Source organism: Atta cephalotes, assembly GCF_000143395.1.
Source record: "Atta cephalotes unplaced genomic scaffold scaffold00095, whole genome shotgun sequence".
Lineage (NCBI taxonomy): Eukaryota > Metazoa > Arthropoda > Insecta > Hymenoptera > Formicidae > Atta > Atta cephalotes.
The window spans coordinates 22,686-44,670 of NW_012130159.1; the positions used below are offsets into that span (position 1 = coordinate 22,686).

General features: G+C 34.2%; 2 protein-coding genes across 2 annotated transcripts; one reads left to right on the forward strand and one right to left on the reverse strand.

Moving 5' to 3' along the window:
• Positions 1 to 4,980: 4,980 nt before the first annotated feature.
• Positions 4,981 to 13,543, reverse strand: LOC105624912 (serine/threonine-protein kinase 10). The gene is made up of 13 exons (XM_012206254.1): positions 13,385 to 13,543; positions 13,139 to 13,303; positions 12,613 to 12,811; positions 12,358 to 12,488; positions 11,945 to 12,268; positions 11,462 to 11,503; positions 10,987 to 11,046; positions 10,190 to 10,274; positions 9,960 to 10,117; positions 9,352 to 9,875; positions 8,699 to 9,237; positions 5,822 to 8,061; positions 4,981 to 5,289 (listed from the first exon to the last, which is right to left on the reverse strand). Exons 1-13 carry the CDS (start codon positions 13,541 to 13,543, stop codon positions 4,981 to 4,983), a joined length of 4,935 nt encoding a protein of 1,644 aa, XP_012061644.1.
• Positions 13,544 to 19,618: 6,075 nt separating this feature from the next.
• Positions 19,619 to 20,479, forward strand: LOC105624913 (mimitin, mitochondrial). The gene is made up of 2 exons (XM_012206255.1): positions 19,619 to 19,664; positions 19,947 to 20,479. The coding sequence occupies exon 2, from the start codon at positions 19,959 to 19,961 to the stop codon at positions 20,415 to 20,417; it is 459 nt and encodes a 152-aa protein (XP_012061645.1). The 5' UTR covers positions 19,619 to 19,664; positions 19,947 to 19,958; the 3' UTR covers positions 20,418 to 20,479.
• Positions 20,480 to 21,985: the final 1,506 nt, after the last annotated feature.

Below are 21,985 nucleotides of genomic sequence, written 5' to 3' on the forward strand. Positions count from 1 at the left end.
ACACACACACACACGCGACACACTACACACATATATATATATATATATATATATATATATATATACATATACATATACATACACATTATATATGTATATATTGAAAAACTAATCAACTTCATAGCGAGATTAATTTACAATAAAGTGTTTTTTTACAAGTACTCTTTATCTACAGCTTGCATTAGCCACGCATGCTCGTTTTAAATATGCATTGTATCGCATTGTAAGAGAGATTCTCTAGAACGTCACACATATATCAGGCCGCACAGCCATGCAAACGTACAATGTATATATATTTGGTGTTATCCTTTGATTTTTAGTACAATGTAAAACTAGATTACTTTGTTTCTCATAATATAATCACGTGTAATTATTATATCCTATCCGTAAGTAGCAGCATCGTATTCACTATCAGTGCAAAGTGTCTTGATAAAAAATAGCTTTTGTTAACTCTATATATAAACAGTTTATCATTTTCGAGAAATGTATTTAAACATGCATTTATCTGTGTATTCCAGAGAATTATGGAATTAAAACAGATGACATATTGTGCAATCTTTAAATGTGAGAATATAACAATCGTTACCGCAATTAGGATAAAGCGAGGTAATTTAGATGGGTTAAAAGAAATTTTAATGTTGTATAAAAGATTCAGGTTGTATAATTTATTCAATCAAACATATAAAACATACACTATTGCACCAATAGTGCATATTTTATATGTTTAAATACATTAAGCGACCTCAATCTTTTATACAATTTCAAAATTTTCTGTTAAATCTATTCAAATTACCTCGTTTTATTTTATATGATTTCAAGCTAACGAGTTGTATGAATTTAATTTTTGATTTTAAGCATATGTATCATACATCGTTTCTGTACTAGAAAAAAAAATTGGAAGATCCAAGGAACAAAGTAATCCGAGTTTATCGGGTATTTGCTAAAATTTTTCGTCTGAAGTAGAATACTCGCGTTGCTGCTATAAACTTCTTTTTGTTATAAATAACGTAACTATAACCGAACATGGTGACTACAGCTTAACATTATTACATGAACTTTTACCATGTACATTCAACGATTCTATGTATACATAATACCTCGAGAAATCGTGATCGTTTAAAATAAATCCGGTGATTTGCATTATTTTGCCGCTACCGCCATCGTATAATTACACGTAACAAACATTACAAAGCATTGATCGCAAAAATCGCCCATTTTTGGTCCCACGATTTTGGAACTGAATTGATATCTTTTGATGAGATATCAATCATAAAAAAATTTCAAGTTAAGGCTAGAATTGGTTTAAGATATGGGGGTCAAAGTTCAATAAAGTATCATCCCACACGCTTTAAGGCACGAATTTGTTAGTCAGATTCACACAATTCAGTTTCAAAACCGTAAAACTAAAAACGGATTGAAAAAACCACTGGTTTTGTGGTTGCTTTTTTCCGACTTTCTGTCCACTCGATCGTAAATTGAATTGATTGATATACGATATGGTTTTTTTAAAATATAGAAAATATACATTCGATCCGTGCCTGTGTAAATTGTATATAGCCGTAAAATCATTACATACTATCTATAAACATACATACACAACTATCCTTTCTATTACTAATTGCACCGACGTGTTAACGGAGTTAACATTTAGATGATACATTCATACAGCACAGAAGCTTGTAGTAATATTGCTACGACTGAAAGAATTTGTGCTGTATGGGAATATATCGCATTCTCGCAGAGGAAAGTAACAAAAATTGACATTTTTCGAATTTTATATTATGCGTGGATTGTTCTACATCGGCCTACAATAAAAAAAGATGTATAAATTAAACTTTCTAAAAAAATGACAATTCAAAAGAGATAGTTTGTAAAGATAACAACACTGTAACAAGATTCATATTTACATTCCATATTTTTACAATATTTCTATGAAATTTTAAAATATTTCAAATTATAATATTTTGTTGATGTAATATATGTTTAAAATATTTTAACGCTTACTTAGGAAGAATACAATTTTTATTCATTAATGCAAAAATGGTGAAAGCACGCGACTTATAAAAAAAAAAAAATGATTTGTCTATTGCTTATGGCAAATTGTAATTTTGCGTGGAAAGTGAACACTCGTTCAAATCCGTGACGTAGTTTAATTAGGAAGATGATAATTCATATGATTTCTTAAAATAACATACAATTTAATATTAAATGTTATAAAATGAATTAAAAAATGACATCTGTTTTAATAAAGAAAAAGCATATAACATTTTAAACATACACATCTCTCATAGGCGAATCTCTTTCTCAGTTGAATTAGTTAATTTTTTTTCTAATTCTTACCATCTTATATTTAAATATATATTATTTTAATAAAATATATTATCTGACAACAAACATTTTAGAATTTCATAGAAATATTCTAACAATGTAGAAATAATATATGTATTAATTTTGTTATGGTGTTGTGATATCTCTAAAAACTGTTATGAATTGTCATTTTTCTTTGGAACATATTTGAAGAAAATTTAAAACAAGCAATTTGTGATTAATTCTAGTTTATTTATGTCTAATACTGTAAGAAATAATTAATATAAATTAATTAATATAAATTGCGTAAAATACGCATTTTTTTTCTTTCCTCTTTTTTTAATAATTTCATATATTTTTTTTGACTTATGTGTCACTTTTCTTGCGAGGACGCGATATATATATGTACATAATGCGCTCTCATTACATTTTCACTTTTTATGATCAAAAAAATATCAATGCATATCTTTCGCATTGCATAACATTCCAAGATCAGGTATGGGCGGATTAATTTTAATTTACCAATGAATGTTGTTGTCGTAATATATAAATTACATAACAATCTCTGTACAGATATATTTTAGACAATATATTTCTAATCGTGAACTGGTTCCCGCAATAATAAATTCACGAAATATTCCCTCTTGGAATTCGGAAGCTCTATATTTCGTCGCCAAAAAGATCAGTGTTCTAAATAATTTTCAATTGAATAATATTTTATTCAAAACACCGCGACACTGATCCCAACGTTATTCAAGAATTATAAATGCGACGTGTAAAAATTTCAAAACAACATTATATCACCACTGTTTCCGGTGACTCAATTATTCATACATACAAACAACAGTCGCATCTAGATAAAAATTATTTAATATTCAGTTCCAAAACGAATTATCGCGATATATATATACAAATACAAATTGGATGACGATAGGGATATACTGATCATCCCGTGCATTTCAGTTAAAGACACTCGGATACGTGATCACGCGGATTATACAAGTTCTTTCGTATCGAACGTCTTCAGCCCTCGCTCACAGAAGACAACGAGCTACGTGTAGACTCAGTTGTGTGGTGTGTTAGATCAGGAAGATCGGCTGGTAAGCACAGTGGTATCGCGCTAGGCCCATAAATCGCTTCCTGCTCCTCTAATTGTAACGCGAACTGTTCCTCAAGTTTCTGTAATATGAGAAAAAGATATTAAAAAATTTATTCTTTTTTTACACAACACAAAATGGATTGGCAAATATATACATAGATTAAGAAATCTCGTGATATATAAAAATATGTAGCATTTGACTATGAAATAAGGGAATGCGTACAGGTCTTATATTTACAGAATATGTGTAGACGCATCTGAAATCGTGGATCGATTATTTTACAACAATATTGTGGACTAACCTTGTGGCTATTTTGTACATGGCTTTGAACTTGTGGAATCTCTTTCTAATTCTATTAGGATCTTTTTTATAAGGTTTACATTTAAGTAAGGACTGTAATACAAATTGAGTGTCTATGCTGTTGAACGACCATAGTTATGAAACCCTTCAAGGAAACCGTGTTTTTATAAGTTATTCTACTAATAGCCCATGATAACCACATTACCCTGTTATTTCCAAATTTAACCGATTAAGCTCTCGTAATAAAGCAACATAATTTACGATACAATCACATCGAAATACATGGACGAAACGAATACAGAGATGAAACTCTTTTTTTTAAACACATATAATCTTAAGAATGAGTTATTTAATGTTTTTAGCTACATTATTTAAAAAGATGTTCTCCCATAATAAACTTAATTGAATTTTTGTATATTAGAAAATTATAGAACTTTACACATATTAATTAGCTTTTCCATTTTTTCTGTTCGATTTTGATTTTTTATCAACTACAAATAAACAGAAAATTATGTAATTAAGTGAAAGTGAGAATAAACAGGGAACATTAACATACATATATATTATGTATATCCTATATAACAGAACTTATTAAATATTACATAGGCCTCGAGAAGCATGTGAAAATCTTATCCGATCCGTGCAAACTTTCCTTAGTCTTGGAATTGTGATTCACAAAAAAATAAATTAATTCATTGCATCACATGATACGATTTCCACACATGTCCCATAAATTTTATACAAAAATATATATATAGTTATATAAATATATATATAGTTTATCTCTTTTTTCTGAGTTATGTTAGCGATTCTTTGAATAATTGCATAAAAATATATAATACAATCTATATATCTACACAAACATATACATGTGTGTACATACATATATATATATATATGTGTGTGTGTGTGTGTGTGTGTGTGTGTGTGGTGTATGTACACACACACACATAATCGATATAAATATTAAATTCTAAATTTATTACGTTAGCACTAAAGCACTAGTGAGTAAAGCAGAGAAGATTATTATGTTATTTATGAAAAAAGTGCCGTGCAAGCAAGGAAGTCTTACATTCGCAAAAAAAAAATGAAAGATCGTAATGTATTCTGATGCATTTACCAAATCTTCCAAATTTGTATACCATTTGGAAAATGTTCTTCTGTTATCATATATGGAGAAAGATTAACGTAGTAGATATACATTACATACGTATATGTAAAACTTCCTTAAAGTAAATGTGACATAAAACATTACAGATGATTTGGACAGACACTATCTACGAGAGAACGGCACTAGGTCTGGCTTGGAGTAACTTCGTGAGAACGTGCCGTTCGACACGAAGGTACCCGAATCCGAACCGCTCATCTTCAGCGACACTCTAGGTATAGTAAAAGACGGAGAAGTGGGAGTGGAACGTGGTAAGCGTGGCAAGCGTGGTGATCTCCTCCAAGTATCGGAAATTACAGTTTTAGAATAGTCAAAAGGGGGAAAAGAGAGACCACTAAGACCAGAAGAAGGTAAATAGTCTTGGTAGCGTTTTTCCAATGCTTCCATTTCAGCCGCCAGATCAGCTTCTATCTTCTATAACAGGTACATCAAGACTTTATTTCAGATTTGTGTCACGACCTAGTTTTCAAGTACTTCGCGTCGTTTAAGTTTACTTTAATTACGAATTCGCGTCGTATTTCCTTCCCGCTGCGTTCTTGCTAATTACTTTTCATCTTGATTTACAGCGATTTTGTTTCATTAATGATTAGTCATGCAAATTAAACTCAACGCAAAGCGACGCAAGCTAAATGCAAAAGCGGACGTCTTTGTTACAAAAAAACGATTAAGTTTACATATTCCAGCTTCGCGTTATGCTTTCCGCTCACAAATTTCTCTGCGTCAGTTTGCGCCGATCTTTCGAATCGATCTAAATTCTCACACTGTTACAGAATGCGCAAAAGTAAAAACGTAATTTTGAAAGTGAAGCACATTGCTAAACCAATAAAGAATTAAAAGGCAGTTATACTATTAGACCGCAAAGATCAAAGATTTTTGCATACATCGATAAAATACATCGAAGATAAAATAACTTTAAGATAACATTATTCAAGTTTAACATAATTACCTGCTTTCGAGGCTTAAGTAGCGCCTTCCATTCACGAATTTCTCTTCCGTAGGCCTCTTCTTGCTCCTTCAACTTCAGAGTTTCATGCTCCATCAACATCTTTCGCTTTTCATTCTGCAATTGTTCCAATTCCTTGATTGTAGCGTCACTCTGAGCCCTCACCTCTTCGAGCTGTCTGGAATGCTTTAATTCGAATCTTTGCTGTTCTGCCCTGTATCTCTTCTTCTCGTTCTCCTGAAACTTTTTCAGCTTCTCGCGCTCGGCATCGGGATCTGGCGCAAGCACGGACGACATTGAGATCCTCATCGATTCTCGGAACATCATCTCGCGCGCCTTCATCTCGTTGCGAATTCTCTTCGGCAAGTTTCTACGTTCCACTGTTTGTCGCTTGATCAACTCCTCCTCCTTCCTCTGATTCATCCTCTTCATCTGCTCCAGCTCCTTCTCGTGTCGTATGAGCATCTGATGTCTTTGTAGGAAGAAGATGTCCTTAAGCTGTTTCTTGAGTAGCTGCTGCCGCTCATGTATCTGCCGTTCCTCCTGCTCCCAGATCGCCGCTTCTCTACCACGCATCAGTTGCTGCTTTTGCTGCAAGAACTGTCGCTCCATTAATGCGATCTTCTCGCGATGGCTATCGGACAATCGTCTTAGTGACATTTCGTGACTCTCGTTGAGCTTCTCCAAAAAGAGTTTTTCCCGTTCCTCGTGTTCTGCTTCAAGCTTCTCCTTCCGTATTTTAAACGTGCTCTTCCGCTTGTCCTTTGGCATCAAGTCTATCTCTTGCTTGAGCAATCTTAATTCTTGTTTCAGGCCTTCTCGGAATTGTTTGAGTTCTCTCTCTTGTTCGCTTCGAATCTTCTTTGACGACACTCGCAAATCGACCTCTTGCTGTGCTTCGGCGCGTTCGATTTGCTGTCTCTGTTGTCGGGCTAGCGCTTCTAAATCCGCTTCGGCACTCCGTTCTAAAATTTGTCGTTCTTGCTCGAATCGTTTTTCCTGCTGGTCCTTATTGAATTGAGCTTTTTGAGACAGATCCTGATATTGTTTCTGCTCCATCTTCTGCAGCATCTTCAATTCCCGTAGTTCTTGCTTCCTGAATATCTGATCGTCGTACACTTTGCCATTCTCATCATCGCCGTATATTACCCTTGAGGTCGTCGTCGTCATCATGACGCCGTCAATTTCGAACTTCCTCGTGCGCTTTCTCGTCTTTTTCTTCAGGTTCATCATTTGTATGTCTTCCTTCGTTCTAGTTGGTCGGGATATCTCACGATTGTAATCAGGTTTTCGACGTAAGATGACTTCCTCATCTACCTCCGTATGTTGAGGTTGATTCAAACGGTTTTCCTTATTCGATTCCCTACTATCCTGACTGATCGTCGTCGAAATAGACTCTGCGTCAGAACGATCGATGCTCTTACTTGGCGTGTGTGATCTTATGGAACTAGAGTCGCTCTGGGAACGAGAACCCTCAAAACTGTCTGGAGAAATTCGTTTCTCCTTATTGAAATTCTTAACATTGATCTCTTTCGGTCTGACTGTCTTCACGATCCTATCGTCGGCGTGATGTGGCATTTCGTTCTTGATCAATCCATTTAACTTCTTCACGTTTCTTTCGTAATCGTCTATATCTGGAGACTCGATGGTCGTACTAGCAATTATCACCTTACCACTCTCATCTCCACTGTCACTTCTTAAGCTCAATCTCTCATTCGAACTCAAATCACTATGAGACGAGCCGGTACGAATGACGTTGTGTTTTTTGGATATCGATGAGTCTTTCACTTGTTCCTTATCCTCGCCAACGGTGACCACAGAAACATGACTGGTATCCTGCAATTCGTCCACGATGGAGCTTACTATAACTACCTCTGACTCATCCAATTTTTTGCCGATTCTCTTAGATACGTCAGTGAGTACGATAGGCTGTTCCTGCGGCGTGTATTCTAGACTATCCAAACTAGGAAACGCGTCATCGTCGACAGAACTATCGTTCACTTGAGTCTTGTTCATCTCGTTAGCAACGATAACGACTTCCGATGTCGGAGAGGTGCGACGCGGAAGAGGCGTCGTTGTCGTGACTGCTGTCGAGGGCGCGTCTACCAATACTGGCGGATGCGTTGTCACAACGGTTACTTGACTTATGTTACTTGCTAGACTGTTTGACATATCCGGCGAGTCGGTAGTAATATGGACTGTTGATGTATTTAAGCGTACTTCTTGCTCAGGTTGAGCTTTTCCTGAAATGTGTACAGTGTTTACTGAAATTTCTTGTAAAAAAAATATTCTGATATTCGCGAATTTTCCAAGTATTTTTATTGAAATTTCAGATAAGAATAGAGACTTTTCAGTGCAACTTTGAAATAAATTGGAGCATAATCAGTATGAATAAATTATATATTGAAAATTAATAAAAGATAGGAATTTCACAAGATTATAATTTTCTACAATTATGGTAGAGCCACAAAACCTCTAAAATAGGAAAGATTCACTACAATATAGTATTAGTAAGTTACTCTTTTCTGTGTTGACTATTGTCTTTTCTATTGTTACTCGGATATTTTAAAAAAACGCAATTTATAAGAATATACATGAATATATGTGGATGCCATAATTATTATTAACCGTTTGTCAATATTTTGCATTAGCAAAAAAAAATAATCAAAGAAATAAAGCTTTCAGAAAGAGATAGAATTTAAATTTAAAAGAAAACTTCTAAAAAATTTTTCTAAGTATCGACAAAATTCCATGAAGAGTCCCTTTCAAGAATAAAAAAAAATCCACTGAAAATTCTAAATTTTTCTAAGTAAATATTTTGATGTAATATAAGTAAAGAACCAGTAAAGATTAATCTAAGATAATACTATCTAAATTTACCGGTAATAACGACTATATTATCTCCACTGCTTCTCCTCGAACCACTTCTGCTTCTGAGCGGTGTCGATGTAATCACTGAAACATTAATTCCTGGATCCTGTTTCTCTAAGCTCTTGTCATCACTCGCTACGTCCTCCTGATTGGCGTAATCCGTCTTATTACTATCTGTTTTTGCGTGTCTTAATTCATCCGAGAAGCTTTCAAGAGAATCATTTCTGGACGATCCCGCGCTGCGACTTTTCACGGAACTCTCAGTCTTCGTTACGCCAAACTGCGTCTTAATATCTTCCGTAGAATTAGCTTTAACATTATTCTTCTCCGATAGACGCGTCGACGCGACGGATATATGCTTCAATGTTTCCATAGAACCGTCGCTTATTCTTTTCTTAGGATCCATGGATAATCGCTTCTCCAATACGGCATTTAATTTCTCCCCCACAGACTTCCGCTTCTCCTCCAAACTCTTGTAAACCTCTTTTTCTCGAGATTGTAATTCATAATTCGTTACGTCATCAACAGACGACAGCTTATTTTTCATTCTATAGAAATAAAAATATTGTTTCACGATAAAGAGTTTTTTTTTTAAAAAGTGTTCTAAGTTTAATTTATGAAACTTAATTCTAACCATTAAAAAATAAATGAAAAATGCTTACCTGCTTTTATCTTCAAATGATGATTGTTTATATATTATCTTTGATAAGTCTTCAATCATCTCTGGTTTCACGGGTGCAGACTTGCGTTTCTCATTTATGCCCAATTTCTTCGAGGCAGAACTCGATTTATTGTTTAACTTCTGCTGATTTTCAAACTTTTTTATATTATCGAATAATTTACTGTTACCCTCACTATCTATTTTCTTTGTCTTTTCGGAATTATTCAATTCATTTTGCGTCTGATCTTCTAAATTCTTTTGCTCTTTATCTTTAACATTTGTCAGCCGCTGATCCGCTGTCTTTTCATTTTGCGATAATTTATTAATATGTGATTTGTTGTCTTCTGTAGATTTCTGTTTATCTGGAAGGTTTGCGACTTTCTCGACGGTTTTCGAAATGTTCTCTCTCTCCTCGTCTTTCTTTTTCTTCTCTTCGCTATCTTGACGCATGGGTGGTGGCGGAGGTGCTGGACCTTTATCTCGAGATAATCTGCGCTCATTTGTTTCACTTGGTGGCTTAGGTGCCTGCATAAATAACATTGCTATTATCAAACATTCATCTGTTAAGCGATTGATGATCTATTAATTAATTATCTATTAATTAATTACCTGCTTCTTCTCGACAGGAGGCTGTATGTTCTCTTTAGACTCAGCTTTACGCAATCTCTTATTTTTGTCCTCTTTCTCACCATCCCGATTGATTTCTCGTTTGTGACTCTCCTCTTTCTTCACAGGTGCAGGCAATGCCACATTTTCTTTTTCGGGGACTGGAAAACAGAGACAAGTATTATTATATTTTAGAATGTTATATACATATTGATTTTGTGTGTAATACTCACTCTTAACATCAGCATCAAGGCGCGTAGATGCGGAGTCATCTGTAATTTGATCCAGTTCCAGAGGAAGCTGAGACGTGCGCTGCTCCTGAAATATTAACATATATGTACATTAAATGCGAATAAGAAATAAAGAAATATAGATAAAAATTTCTTTCGATTTAGAATCATTTGATTTTCATTACAAATACCATGATATTAAATAACATTTAACCAGATACATAGAAATATTAACGGCAAAGTTTGCAGATTATAATCGTAAATTTGCAGTTTACTGTTTCGATATGAAGAATATGAAATTATGAAAAGAAAAAAAAATAGAAAATGTTATTTCATGCACATAATTATGTGATGATCCATATCAATTTTACAAATTATTTTCTCGGAAATTGTTAGGAATAATAATAAAATTTTTTTTAAGATTTTACAGTAAATCTTTTGTAGAAAAAAGAAAGAAGAAAAGATATTCAAACTTTGAAGAAGATAACTTTGTATACTTTTTTTTCACAAATTGAATCTTATTATTATACAGATCTCTAGATTTCCAACAATAGCCAACAATTCCATTTATCCTATAAAAACCTCCAATTTTTAAACATTCATACACATTTTAAACATTGACATTTTAAAATATCAAAGAATTTTATTTCCGAAAAAAATAGCTAATATTGTATGTGGATCACTGTATAACATTTTTCTTAGCACAGTAGCGTATATAGCTTTTTTAAGTTCATATATTATATAACTCAGGATTAATTGATTCTGTTAGCGTACGGAATGCAGGGGTGTAAACTACTAACCTGACGCGCATTGGGATAATGAGGCTGGCGAGAGCCAGAAGAACCGCATGCACAGCCAAAGTAACAAAATTATCACAACATATTTATCATGACTACAACATATTTTATATATAGAATATTCTACTATTGATATCATTCTACATTTTCAATAATTCATTCCTTACAATTAAAAAGAAAAGCGAAATTGGCAACAGATTTAATTTTAAACGCATGCACTATTGTAATATTTAGGTATAAATAATCACGCATCATGCGTAATCTTACATAAATGCGAACAGTCACATCTTATTTAAGAATTAACTTGATACAAATAAACTAATACGTTCGTAATTTTTCAGGGATATTTGTCAAGACCAATAGTCAGGTTCTAACTGATACAACATCTGATGAAACAACATTTTTTTTAATAATTTACATTCCTTCATTTTACATAGGGGTAAGACAAGTATGCTTCACACAGAAGCAGCTTACCAATTCGCTGATATTGTTCTCTATGTTTTTTCGTTTTTTTGGCCTTCTATAATAACGGAAGCATGTAACAATGTGTAATACATGTTAATTCTGCATTATCAGAAGCTCTGTGCATAACTATCTAAATTATGAAATAATACTTATTACGTGTTATTATATAAAATATAATATCTTGCACTAGAGCAAATTTATTTAAATAAGATTGAAAGTGTTTCACATTATTAACTACAGTATAAACTGTGACTACAGATTATAAATTAATGTTATAAAAACGCTATATTAAAAAATATTTATTCTTCATAAAAGCATGTATTAAATTTGTAAATCTCATGCAAAGAATATATATGTTGCATGTTTTTTTAATAAGATTCGTATATTTGTTAGTTACAGTTTTAAATTGTATTTTTTCTTTATTCTATATGATTTGCATAATTAACATGTACCTAAAAAAAGCAAGATGGAATGCAAAGTAGAAAATAAAACCTACCTCTGCTTCCTCATCTACCAACTCTTCTTCAACAACATCCGCCTTATATTCAAGTAACAAGTCCCTGATAGGCTTTGGATCTAAATTTCGGCTTATAAACGGATGCTTTAACAAATCGTCAGCTGTGGGTCGTGAGGTTGGGTCCTTTATAAGTGCTTTAGCAATAAAATCATTAAATTCCTTACTCCATTTCCCGGGCTGATCCAGTTTCGGCGGATCACCTTTCTGTATTTTAAGTAGCACTCGCATCGGTGACATTTCGTGATTCGGTGGTTCCATTTGTGCAAACTCTATAAGAGTTATACCAAGAGACCAAATGTCCACCTAAACAAATTCGAATTCATATATAACACCTTTATATGTTACATCATATATCAAATCAAAAATAGATTTTTATATTTACGAACACCTACTTTAAAATCATAAGGATTGTCCCTGAACGTTTCACATAAGACAACTTCGGGTGCCATCCAGTAAGGAGTTCCAATAAACGTATCATGTTTCTGCAGAGTATGCTTGTTCTTGGCGGATACACCAAAATCAGCTATAATTAAAGACAGAATTCCTTGTTATATATTGTATTTAAATAATAGTAAAGATATTAGTAAAGCATATTTTTAAATAAACAGTTTAATTTTAGAAATAATTGCAATTAAAGAGACAATTACCTATTTTAACACCTCCTGCCATAGTCAGTAAGACATTTCCCGCCTTTAAATCCCTGTGTACAACTTTGGATTTGTGTAGGAAGGCAAGACCTAGAGTCATGTGTTGGCAGATGTATGCTATTTGCATTTCTGTTAGTGCCTTTTCCAACTCGACCATTATGGAATCCACAGCACCGCCGTCACAATACTCAATTAACATCTACAAAAAAACTTTTCCTCTTTCTTCGCTCTTTTTACAAAATAATCATTTAATTGCGTCACAAAAATAATTTTTATTTATAAAAAAAAGCTCTTGCTATAAATAATTACAGCATTAATCATAGATATAAAACATCCTTAATTTATTGCATTTTCTTGGAAAAGGCTAATAGAAGCAAAAAAAATTAATAAAATATTAATTATTTTTTAATTTTTATTTTTCATTAGATATAAAGCACGGCACTTTGTGATGGGTGCTTTATACTTATAGTCAAGGCATAATAGAAGCATAATAGAAGCATATAATATAGAAATATAAAAAATATACCCATAATTTTCCCTCAATAAAATAAGCCTCGTGTAATTCAACGATATTCGGATGCTTGCATTCTGACAAAATGTCTATTTCGATCATAAAATCACTAAGATCGTCCTCTCCCTCCAACGCACACATTTTTGCAGCGGCAAGCTGATTGGACTGCTTGTGTTGTGCCTGGAGTAACAATTATTTAAAAAAGACATTAATAGAACAAATAAACTTGATATCCTGGAATTCCTTAAAATGCTACATTACCTTATAAACTTTACCAAACGCACCATCTCCTAGTTCACCCACCATTTCCCAAAACTCTTCTGGATTACAATCCATCTTGATGTTATTGTATAACTTCTTCTTCTTCGCATCATTGCCACCAAAGTGGAAGGCCTTCTTCAAATTCGATAAGAACGACATTTTGATAAATATATCTCGATATATTCAAACTCGGACTACTATTGCAATTTGAACACACTGAAAACCCTTAACAACACTCTCCGCTGTACAAAGTGTAATCATTAACAACTGTGTATTAAATTTGTAAAATATAACTCTAGTTGATGCTCAAAAGAGCTTAGTAACCATTTCGTAGCACTGTAATGTGTGGTAAAACAATGTCACTTTACATAGTCTCCGCATTATTTTAATATCTAATGAATTATATAAGATGAGTTCTTCAAGCGCAGGGGTGTTACTTTCTTTAGATCCCTGCTGGATACCAGGGGATCGTGCCACACCACTCCCGCATCTTTGTAAACTCTAAGCCGCACTTCCTAATCGATTATCGTTGTGCTCAAACTACTGTGGGCACAGAGAAAAACAATGCGATCCATTGCTGACAATCTTCAATAATTAGACACGCAGGAAATGTCGAATTAAGTTCTGAAACAAAAGAATATAATTTATTATTTATTATCAATTATTATACTTGCAATTCTATCAATTTGTTTTGTTAACAAATTAACATTTTAACGTTCGGTTTGTTAAAAATATCGAAGTCGAAGAGAGAACATATCTTTTTTTTCAATTTTGCTATGATGTACATGTTTTGTTTGTAATATATTTCAAAATATTCGAATAATACAGAAATTTCATTACACAGAAAACTAGGGCAAAGTCAGTGGAATATCCTGTTAAACAAGATGTTCACCTTAAAGTTGGCTTGAAATTAGAAATCATGTATTGCATGTATAAAATCTTAATGCGTACCGTGTGCTTTTTAATAAGAATCAAGCATGAGACGTATTACGCGGATGTACAAATAAATTACAGAGGCAAAAGATAAGAGACGTAAGAGAACACAGATATCGTTGATAAGCTTAAAAAAGAAAAAAAATTGTTATCTGCAATCAGTATTATCAAGGAATTCATAATAAAACAGTAAACAATTAACAATTAACGCGTCCACTGAAAATTCGAATTCTCGGCGGTTTACCGAATGCCCTTCTCTGCGATATTTGCTACATTCAAAGCTGTAACTTCAAAACGATAGTGCTGTTATCGTTATTGTTCCACAAATAAAATATATGATAAAAAAATCAGCGCAACGATAATGTAACGATAACGACAGTCATTAAGAATTAAACTTAAGACGCAATTGAAAAGCACAGGCAATGGGAAGATACAGATTTGAACTTATAGCCTAAGATATAATTAAAATACGCAGAGGTAACAGGAATTGAGAATAACAAATTTCAACTTATCAGAAACCATAGTATTTTGATATATAAGGTTTCAGGTAGAAACCATATTCCCTGTCTTCCTATCTATCACTTGTGTTTTTCAATTGTGCATTAGGCTTATCAGAAGCCATGAATTCTGATAAACACAATTTCTGATAGGTTGAAATCTATTATTCCTTATCCTTATTGCTTGTGTTTTTCAATTGTGTCTCAGGCAATACAGAATATAGCTTTTAGTCCTTTAATTTTCAGGTAGAAGACGTTTTGAAGGCCGAACTTTCGCAACAAACGGGACGCCAACACACTTCTACAAAATTTTCTTTCAAAGGGAAAGAAGAGGCCAACCGGAGAGCCAAAGGCGAATGCAGCGGCGATTGCAAAGTGATGCCCTACTCGTGGAAGCATCCTGCGTGTGGGCAACGAGACTTGCAAAACGTCCGGTGGATTCGCAGGCGCGACAGCAAATTCGATTAGGCGTTAATCGGAATTACCGTTGCGTATCGCGTTTGAGTCCCCGCCTTGCGATATAATCCTTTTTAGCACGCGAAACGATCGTCTCTCCCTCCTTAATAGAAATTTCACACTGGAAAGTAGCGATTATTTGTTTTACTACATTTCAGTATTAAATTGTCACTTAAAGAAGCTACGTGGTTTGCGGCTCATCTCCGTATATACATCGTTAAATGTCAACGTTTCAAGCATTATTCACTCTTAATGCCCGTTTCCATCAATATAAATTAACATTAATCTCGGTTCAACTTACTCTTCGTTTTTTTCTAGTTCTGAAGATTAGAAAAAGATTAAAGTTAATCTACATTGATGGAAATGGGCATAAGACATTCTGAAATTGAAAAAAGCTAAATAAAAGGATACATCAGTTACTCAAAATTAGTAGGACGCAATTAAAATCTATAATTATCAATTATACTCGATTAACATTTTGGCCCATTTTTTATCAACATCAATGTCCATTTCTATCAATGTAGTTTAATTTTAATTTTCGTTCAATAAACTTCATCTTTATCTAGTTCTAAAAATTAGAAAAAGATGAATAATAAGTTGAATCAAGGTTAAAGTTAATCTATATTGATAGAAATGAGCATAAATTGAAAGGGCTTTAATCGATAGTCGCCCTCGATCGCATATATATCTTGTGTAAATGTGAGGAACAATAAGAAATCATGAAAAAATAGCTACACTGAAAAAAAATATAATCAATTTTAATAAATATTTTAGTTGAATACTGCCAACTAAATATTTATTAAATATTATATAATAAAAATACATTAAATATAAAGATATATATTTGATACAAGAAATGTTAATTTGATTTAACAATCATTTTTTTTATTGAACAAATATTTACTTACTGTAAGTAAATGTTTACTTGATAGTATTGAGTTGATTGAACTAAATTAAAATTAACTATATTTTTTTCTCAGTGTAGAAAAGAGAGAGAGAGAGCGAGCGAGCGAACGAGCGAGCAAGAGAGAGAGAGAGAGAGAGAGAGAGAGAATTGTCGACAGGTGTTGACGCTCGGTCACGCGGCTTGACCAGGCTTGACACAATTTTGACAAGTGACCTTAGGTCACGTCCATACCGTTGACGATGCGGCCGACGTGCCAGGAGATACAATTGTTCGGAAATCTGACTTTTCGGGAATCCTGGCAGAGATCCGTCTCGTTCCGTGTCCTGTCTGTCCATCCACGCGTCGTCCGCGTTTCGGAAAAGCGGTTAGAGTTCCTCTCGCACGAACACGCCCCGACACGCCGCGCATGGGAAATCAGGCGACGCACGGCTGTTCACGCGTGAGCGACCAAGAGATAGCCGTCGTTGTCGTCGACGATGATGACGATGTTCGGGATGGGCGGCCGAGATCGTAGGACAACGCTGAGCTTGTATCCGTCTCGTGGAGACTATTTCGCGGGTGCGCCTTTTCTCTCTCTCTTTTTTTTTCTCTCTCTTTTTCCGCATTGCTTACCTGCGACACTCTCCCTCTCTCTCCTGCCATGGTCGAGATATGTACGCGGATGACTTCATTCCACGCGTATAGAAAGTGCAGGAAGGTGCATTTAAAACGGTGCTGTCCAAAATATGTAATTCCACTGGCATTGACTTGATATGTGTCGACATTCACGCCTATTGCTTTTCTTTCTTTCTATTTCTATTTATTTCCATTACGGAAAGAAGAACATCTATATATATCAAGCTTTCGATCAAGCCAATGTCCATGATTACAGATCTTGGACAGTTATTCCATGTGAACGGAGAGAGAATAAAAGCGCCGTGTCGCGCTCACTTCAGGCGAGACGGCGAGGACGGCGGTCAGATGGTAGTGAACATGGTAATGAATACGCGTGGCCCGCGTGCAACTTCAGGGCGGACGAGCGATCGTCTATACGAGAAAGGACGTTTGAGGACGTTTCTCTCGGAAGGAGCGGCGCTCGCAGTTATGTCACTCTTGGCTACTCTGTCGCTTACCTGCGATCGATGACAGGATGGTCTAGTATTGAAATCTTGGACACGATGACCGTCTTCTCCTCCTCCTCCTCCTCTTCCCCGCGTTTTGCCACTGCGAAATCCACCGGAATGTAGCCGATAGCTGGTCGACTGCGCGTCCTGTTTCACGGAATCTGTTCATGGGAAAGAAACAGAAAGCTGGAGTGATGACACTGAATAGTAAATACACACGCGAGTGCAGATTGCGTTCCGTCGCGATCCACACAGGAGTCTATCTTTTGCGGAGATCGGCAATCTCTACGGCAGAGCTGTCCGAATACACGGCCATTTTCAACCTACTGTTCACTATCACGTTTGCACGATCGCACTCACGCATGTACGCATGCATGTAACACACGTAAGCCACGAGAGAGCGAGCAAATCTCTCATGCGTACACAAGACGCGCTCCACCGCATTTGGACTGCGTTCAGAAATTTTACTAGATGCATCTATGAAATAAAGGTCTGCGCACATTTGCATGTAAACTAGGCAATTATTTTTACATCGTGCACTTGATAGGGGCTCCGCACAATAAAAAGAATAGAGCACAAAAAACAGAGAATAATAGTGCAGCCACAATAGAAAAAATAAGGAATTAAGAATAAGGAATAACGATACCAATTTATCAGAAACCGTGTATTCCGATGTATCCGATTTCTGACAGGTTGAAATCTTTATTCTTTAATTCCTTCTTGTGGCTGCATCTTAAAAATTTCAACCTATCAAAAACTGTGTATTCTACAATACATGATTTCTGATAGGTTAAAATTCTTATTCTCTATTCTTTATTTCCTGTTCCTTTTATTGTGCGGAGCTCCACGTACTAACTAGTAACTTTCTATTAATTATTTCAATTTCAGCGATGTGTTCAAAGAATGATGTACTAAATTGATACAGTATACAACAGAATGATTAATTAAGTACACATAACATATATATATTTACACGTATCGCTGAAATTAGGATCATATATTTCAATAGAAAGTTATTAGTTAGTACTCGTATCAAGTACACGATGTAAACTAGGTTAATAGAACAAATTAAAAACAGAAATAAAAGGAAAGTCGATAAAGCGGCTGGCCTGCTTACAGAGCAAATGAATATGATTGGTTATTACTTATAGATCCAACCAATTACATTCAATTGCTCGGCGAAAAGGCTAGCAGCTTTGTCCGGCTTAAACGCGCCCAATATTAAAATTTCAACCCATCAGAAACCGTATATTCTGGGATTTTCGATATCTTGAAATGAGGTGAAAATTATAAAAGTAAGCGAATTTATTAAAATACTGATTATTTCATTGGTCAACATTTAGTAAATGTACTTGCTTTTGTAATTTTCATCTTGTTTGAAGATACAAAATCGACTCCCTTGTATAACTAGTATCTGGAAGGTTGAAATCTTAATATTTGTTCCTGTTTCTGATGTTTGTTCTATTGTTGTGGCTACACCATAATGGCTTCTGCATTTAAAACATGGCAACGCTTGAATGCGGAAATTATCGCACTAATCAATAATTCTATATATATTCTATATAATTAAAATCTTAAGTCATCCTGCAAAACTTCTATAATGATGTAATATTAGGCTGGGTTCACACCTTGACGGAAAAGCTACTACTGCGAGTTCCGATTGGCTTCCGCTTTTCCGCTTTCCGTTTTTCCGTCAAGGTGTGAATTCGGCCTGCGGATTAACACGATGCTTGTTTTCTTACGGATTGCTAGCTGGATTAGAATCTTGCCACCGTATTGGCTGTCAGTGCCAGTTCGCAGCCAATAGATTCTAATCCAGCTAGCAATCCAGCAGGAAAACATGCATCGTGTACCACCGGCTTTAGGTTATGTTCAGGTGGTCAATTGTGGATTTTGAAAGGAGGTGAAAATTAGAAAAGTGAGCAAAGGTTACTAGGTATTGATTGACCAATTAAATTATGAATACTCTAGAATTTGCTCACTTTTATAATTTTCACTTCATTTGAAGATACACAATCGACCCCCAGATTCTTACCAGAGTGCCACTCAGATTGCGTTCCAAAATTCAATTCTGTGTACTCAAGTATCATTTTATCATTGTTGTTCACCGAATGTTAAATAAAGATAAAAGATACTTGGAAGATACTCTATCCTTGTTGTTTACCGAACGTAAACAAGGATGACATGACATTCTGGCTGCACTTCGTTTCACACATGATGTACTATCCTTGTCGTTCATCGTAAACATATCTAAGATATGTTTGTGATGTTAAACACAGTTCTAAGAACTGAGAACACCCGAATGGGAATCTGAACGCTCCTTTAATAAAAGAAGAGAAAATACTAACCTAAAAAAAAGTCATCAGTTTTATATATATCAAACGGTATGTGAAATGATGATTTATATCGATGATTGATTTATATCGATTAGAAGTTACATAAAATTATAAAATGTTTTCGAAAAAACGTAGTTACTTATTCTACTCGAGATCATCCATGCTTAAACAGAACTGTTTTTTTAGATTATCTGTTATTAATTATCAAATTATAATTGGAGTTATTATAAGGAGTTATTATAAGATCTTCTCAATATTTTCTCGGCGTAATTTCATTACGTAATATTATGTGTTTTACGTCCAAGATATAGTCATTCTCTTTATTTATAGTATAGCGATAACATGGCAAAAGAGCGTGGCGTCTTGAAAATAATTTGGAACAGTTTTGTATCCTCGCTGAAACCTCGCTTTGCCCGCCGCAAATTGATTGGCGAGGATTATTTTGGCACAAAGTACTATGAGGAAGATATTCGTTATTCCGCTCGGAAAAGGCCACCGCGGTATTTCATTCCAGTGAACAAGGAAGACTTCGAGCAAGAATTACCCGCGGAGTGGGAGGCTTGGTTGAGATATCGTAGAAAAGAACCACCCACGCGAGAGGAAATAGAAGCTAATTATCAATTGGCAATAACTAAGAAGGAGAATGCTGCAAAGCTTTTGAATGAGAATCGCCCAAAAAATGATACTACTAATCTTCCCACATCATCCACTACTCAGACAACTCCAGGAAATTTTCCTGTCTATGAAGATATGAAAGGTTTTGGTAGTGATTATAAACCAAAGGACTCGTATAAAAAATAATAAATAAATAAATAAATAAAGAATAAAACAATAAAGAATTTGATGAAATTTCTAAAGAATAATTTTAAAGAAATTGTTTAGCAAAAATTGTTTTCTAACATTGACAATGGAAAATTTGTTATAGGATTCTATCTGAAAATTAAAAAATTTTTTTGTTAAACTAGACTGTATCAGAGAGCAATCTGAAAACAGCCAGCTTTTTTCATGAAATTCTCTTAAATTCCTGTACATTAATACATCAACATCCATTTTTAGTAATATGAAGATTAGTGGTATTAGGTATCTATTTTATTAAATTATATTCGATAAAATTATAATATCGAACATGGATGTGAGCCACAGATACACAGTGATGTATTTGTACTAATAAGAGAATAAATGTAGCACGACTAAGGCTCAGTTTCACAACTCGCAGTTAATTCTTAACTTAAGATTCAACCTATTTCTCATGCTAATGCTAGCATTAGAAAGAGATGAGAAATAAGTTGAATCTCGGTTAAGAGTTAACCACGAGTCATGAAAGCAGGCCTAATGCACATTCAGCAATTCAATAGTTAAATGACGTTGTTATTGGTGTAATCTTGTGGATTATCCAATCAGACTTTAGATTTAGAAGCATACATTAATAGCAGCAAACAATCACTCGACTATTAAATTGAATGTGCTCAATCACAACTTTACATTATTCTGCTTTCTTTTCTGCCGTTATGATTGGTCATGCTATTCTGTTCAATTTATAATTAGTATAATAAAAATACAACAGAAAACTCAACATACAACAAAAAATTGTAAATTTGTTTCTTCTATGGAAAAAAATTTCTAAAAACATTTTTCCTATTTTTCCGATTTTTTAAAGCGAATATCCTTTTAAATATGTCTAAGATCTATGAAGTTCAAGACAAGAATGTTTAAAATTGATTGAGGAATTCTTAGGATATCAAATTGTTAAGCTTTAGGTGAGTCACTCTGTATATGTAAAATGATTTATTATTAATGTCTATCTTTTCCTATACATGTAAATTAAGATCTATCGCTTTCATATACAATCATTCTCGACAAAATTATAACAAAGGTACTATATACTGGAAATAAATGTACGAAATATTTATGTCTCAAGATACTACGATCCTAGTTTGCAATTACGGTCCGTGATATGAAACTAATGACGTACGAAATAAGATATAAAGTTCCATTTTATATGGGGGAGGGAAAGAATTAAATGAATGTAAGATTCTAAATCACATTTGATAAATTTAAATCGCTTTCTGTTTGCGCTGTGCAGTTCCTATATTTCGCGTCTTGAGGCCTGTTTTTTTAGTTGAACCTTTACATCAGTTCTTTCTTTCTCTTCTTTCCTTCTGAAGAAAAAGAAAAAAAATGAACTGGTGCAAAAGTTCAGGTAAAAAGAACAAGTCTTTGACTCACTACAAATTAGTGTACGATTAGAGCCGTGAATCGCGTGCACTTTTGACTTCAACACGTGACTCTGAGATTTCATTATAAATAGTAGCTTAAACAACGAAGAGCTATCAGTCAACATTAAATTTTGTCTCTTACACGAATTTAAT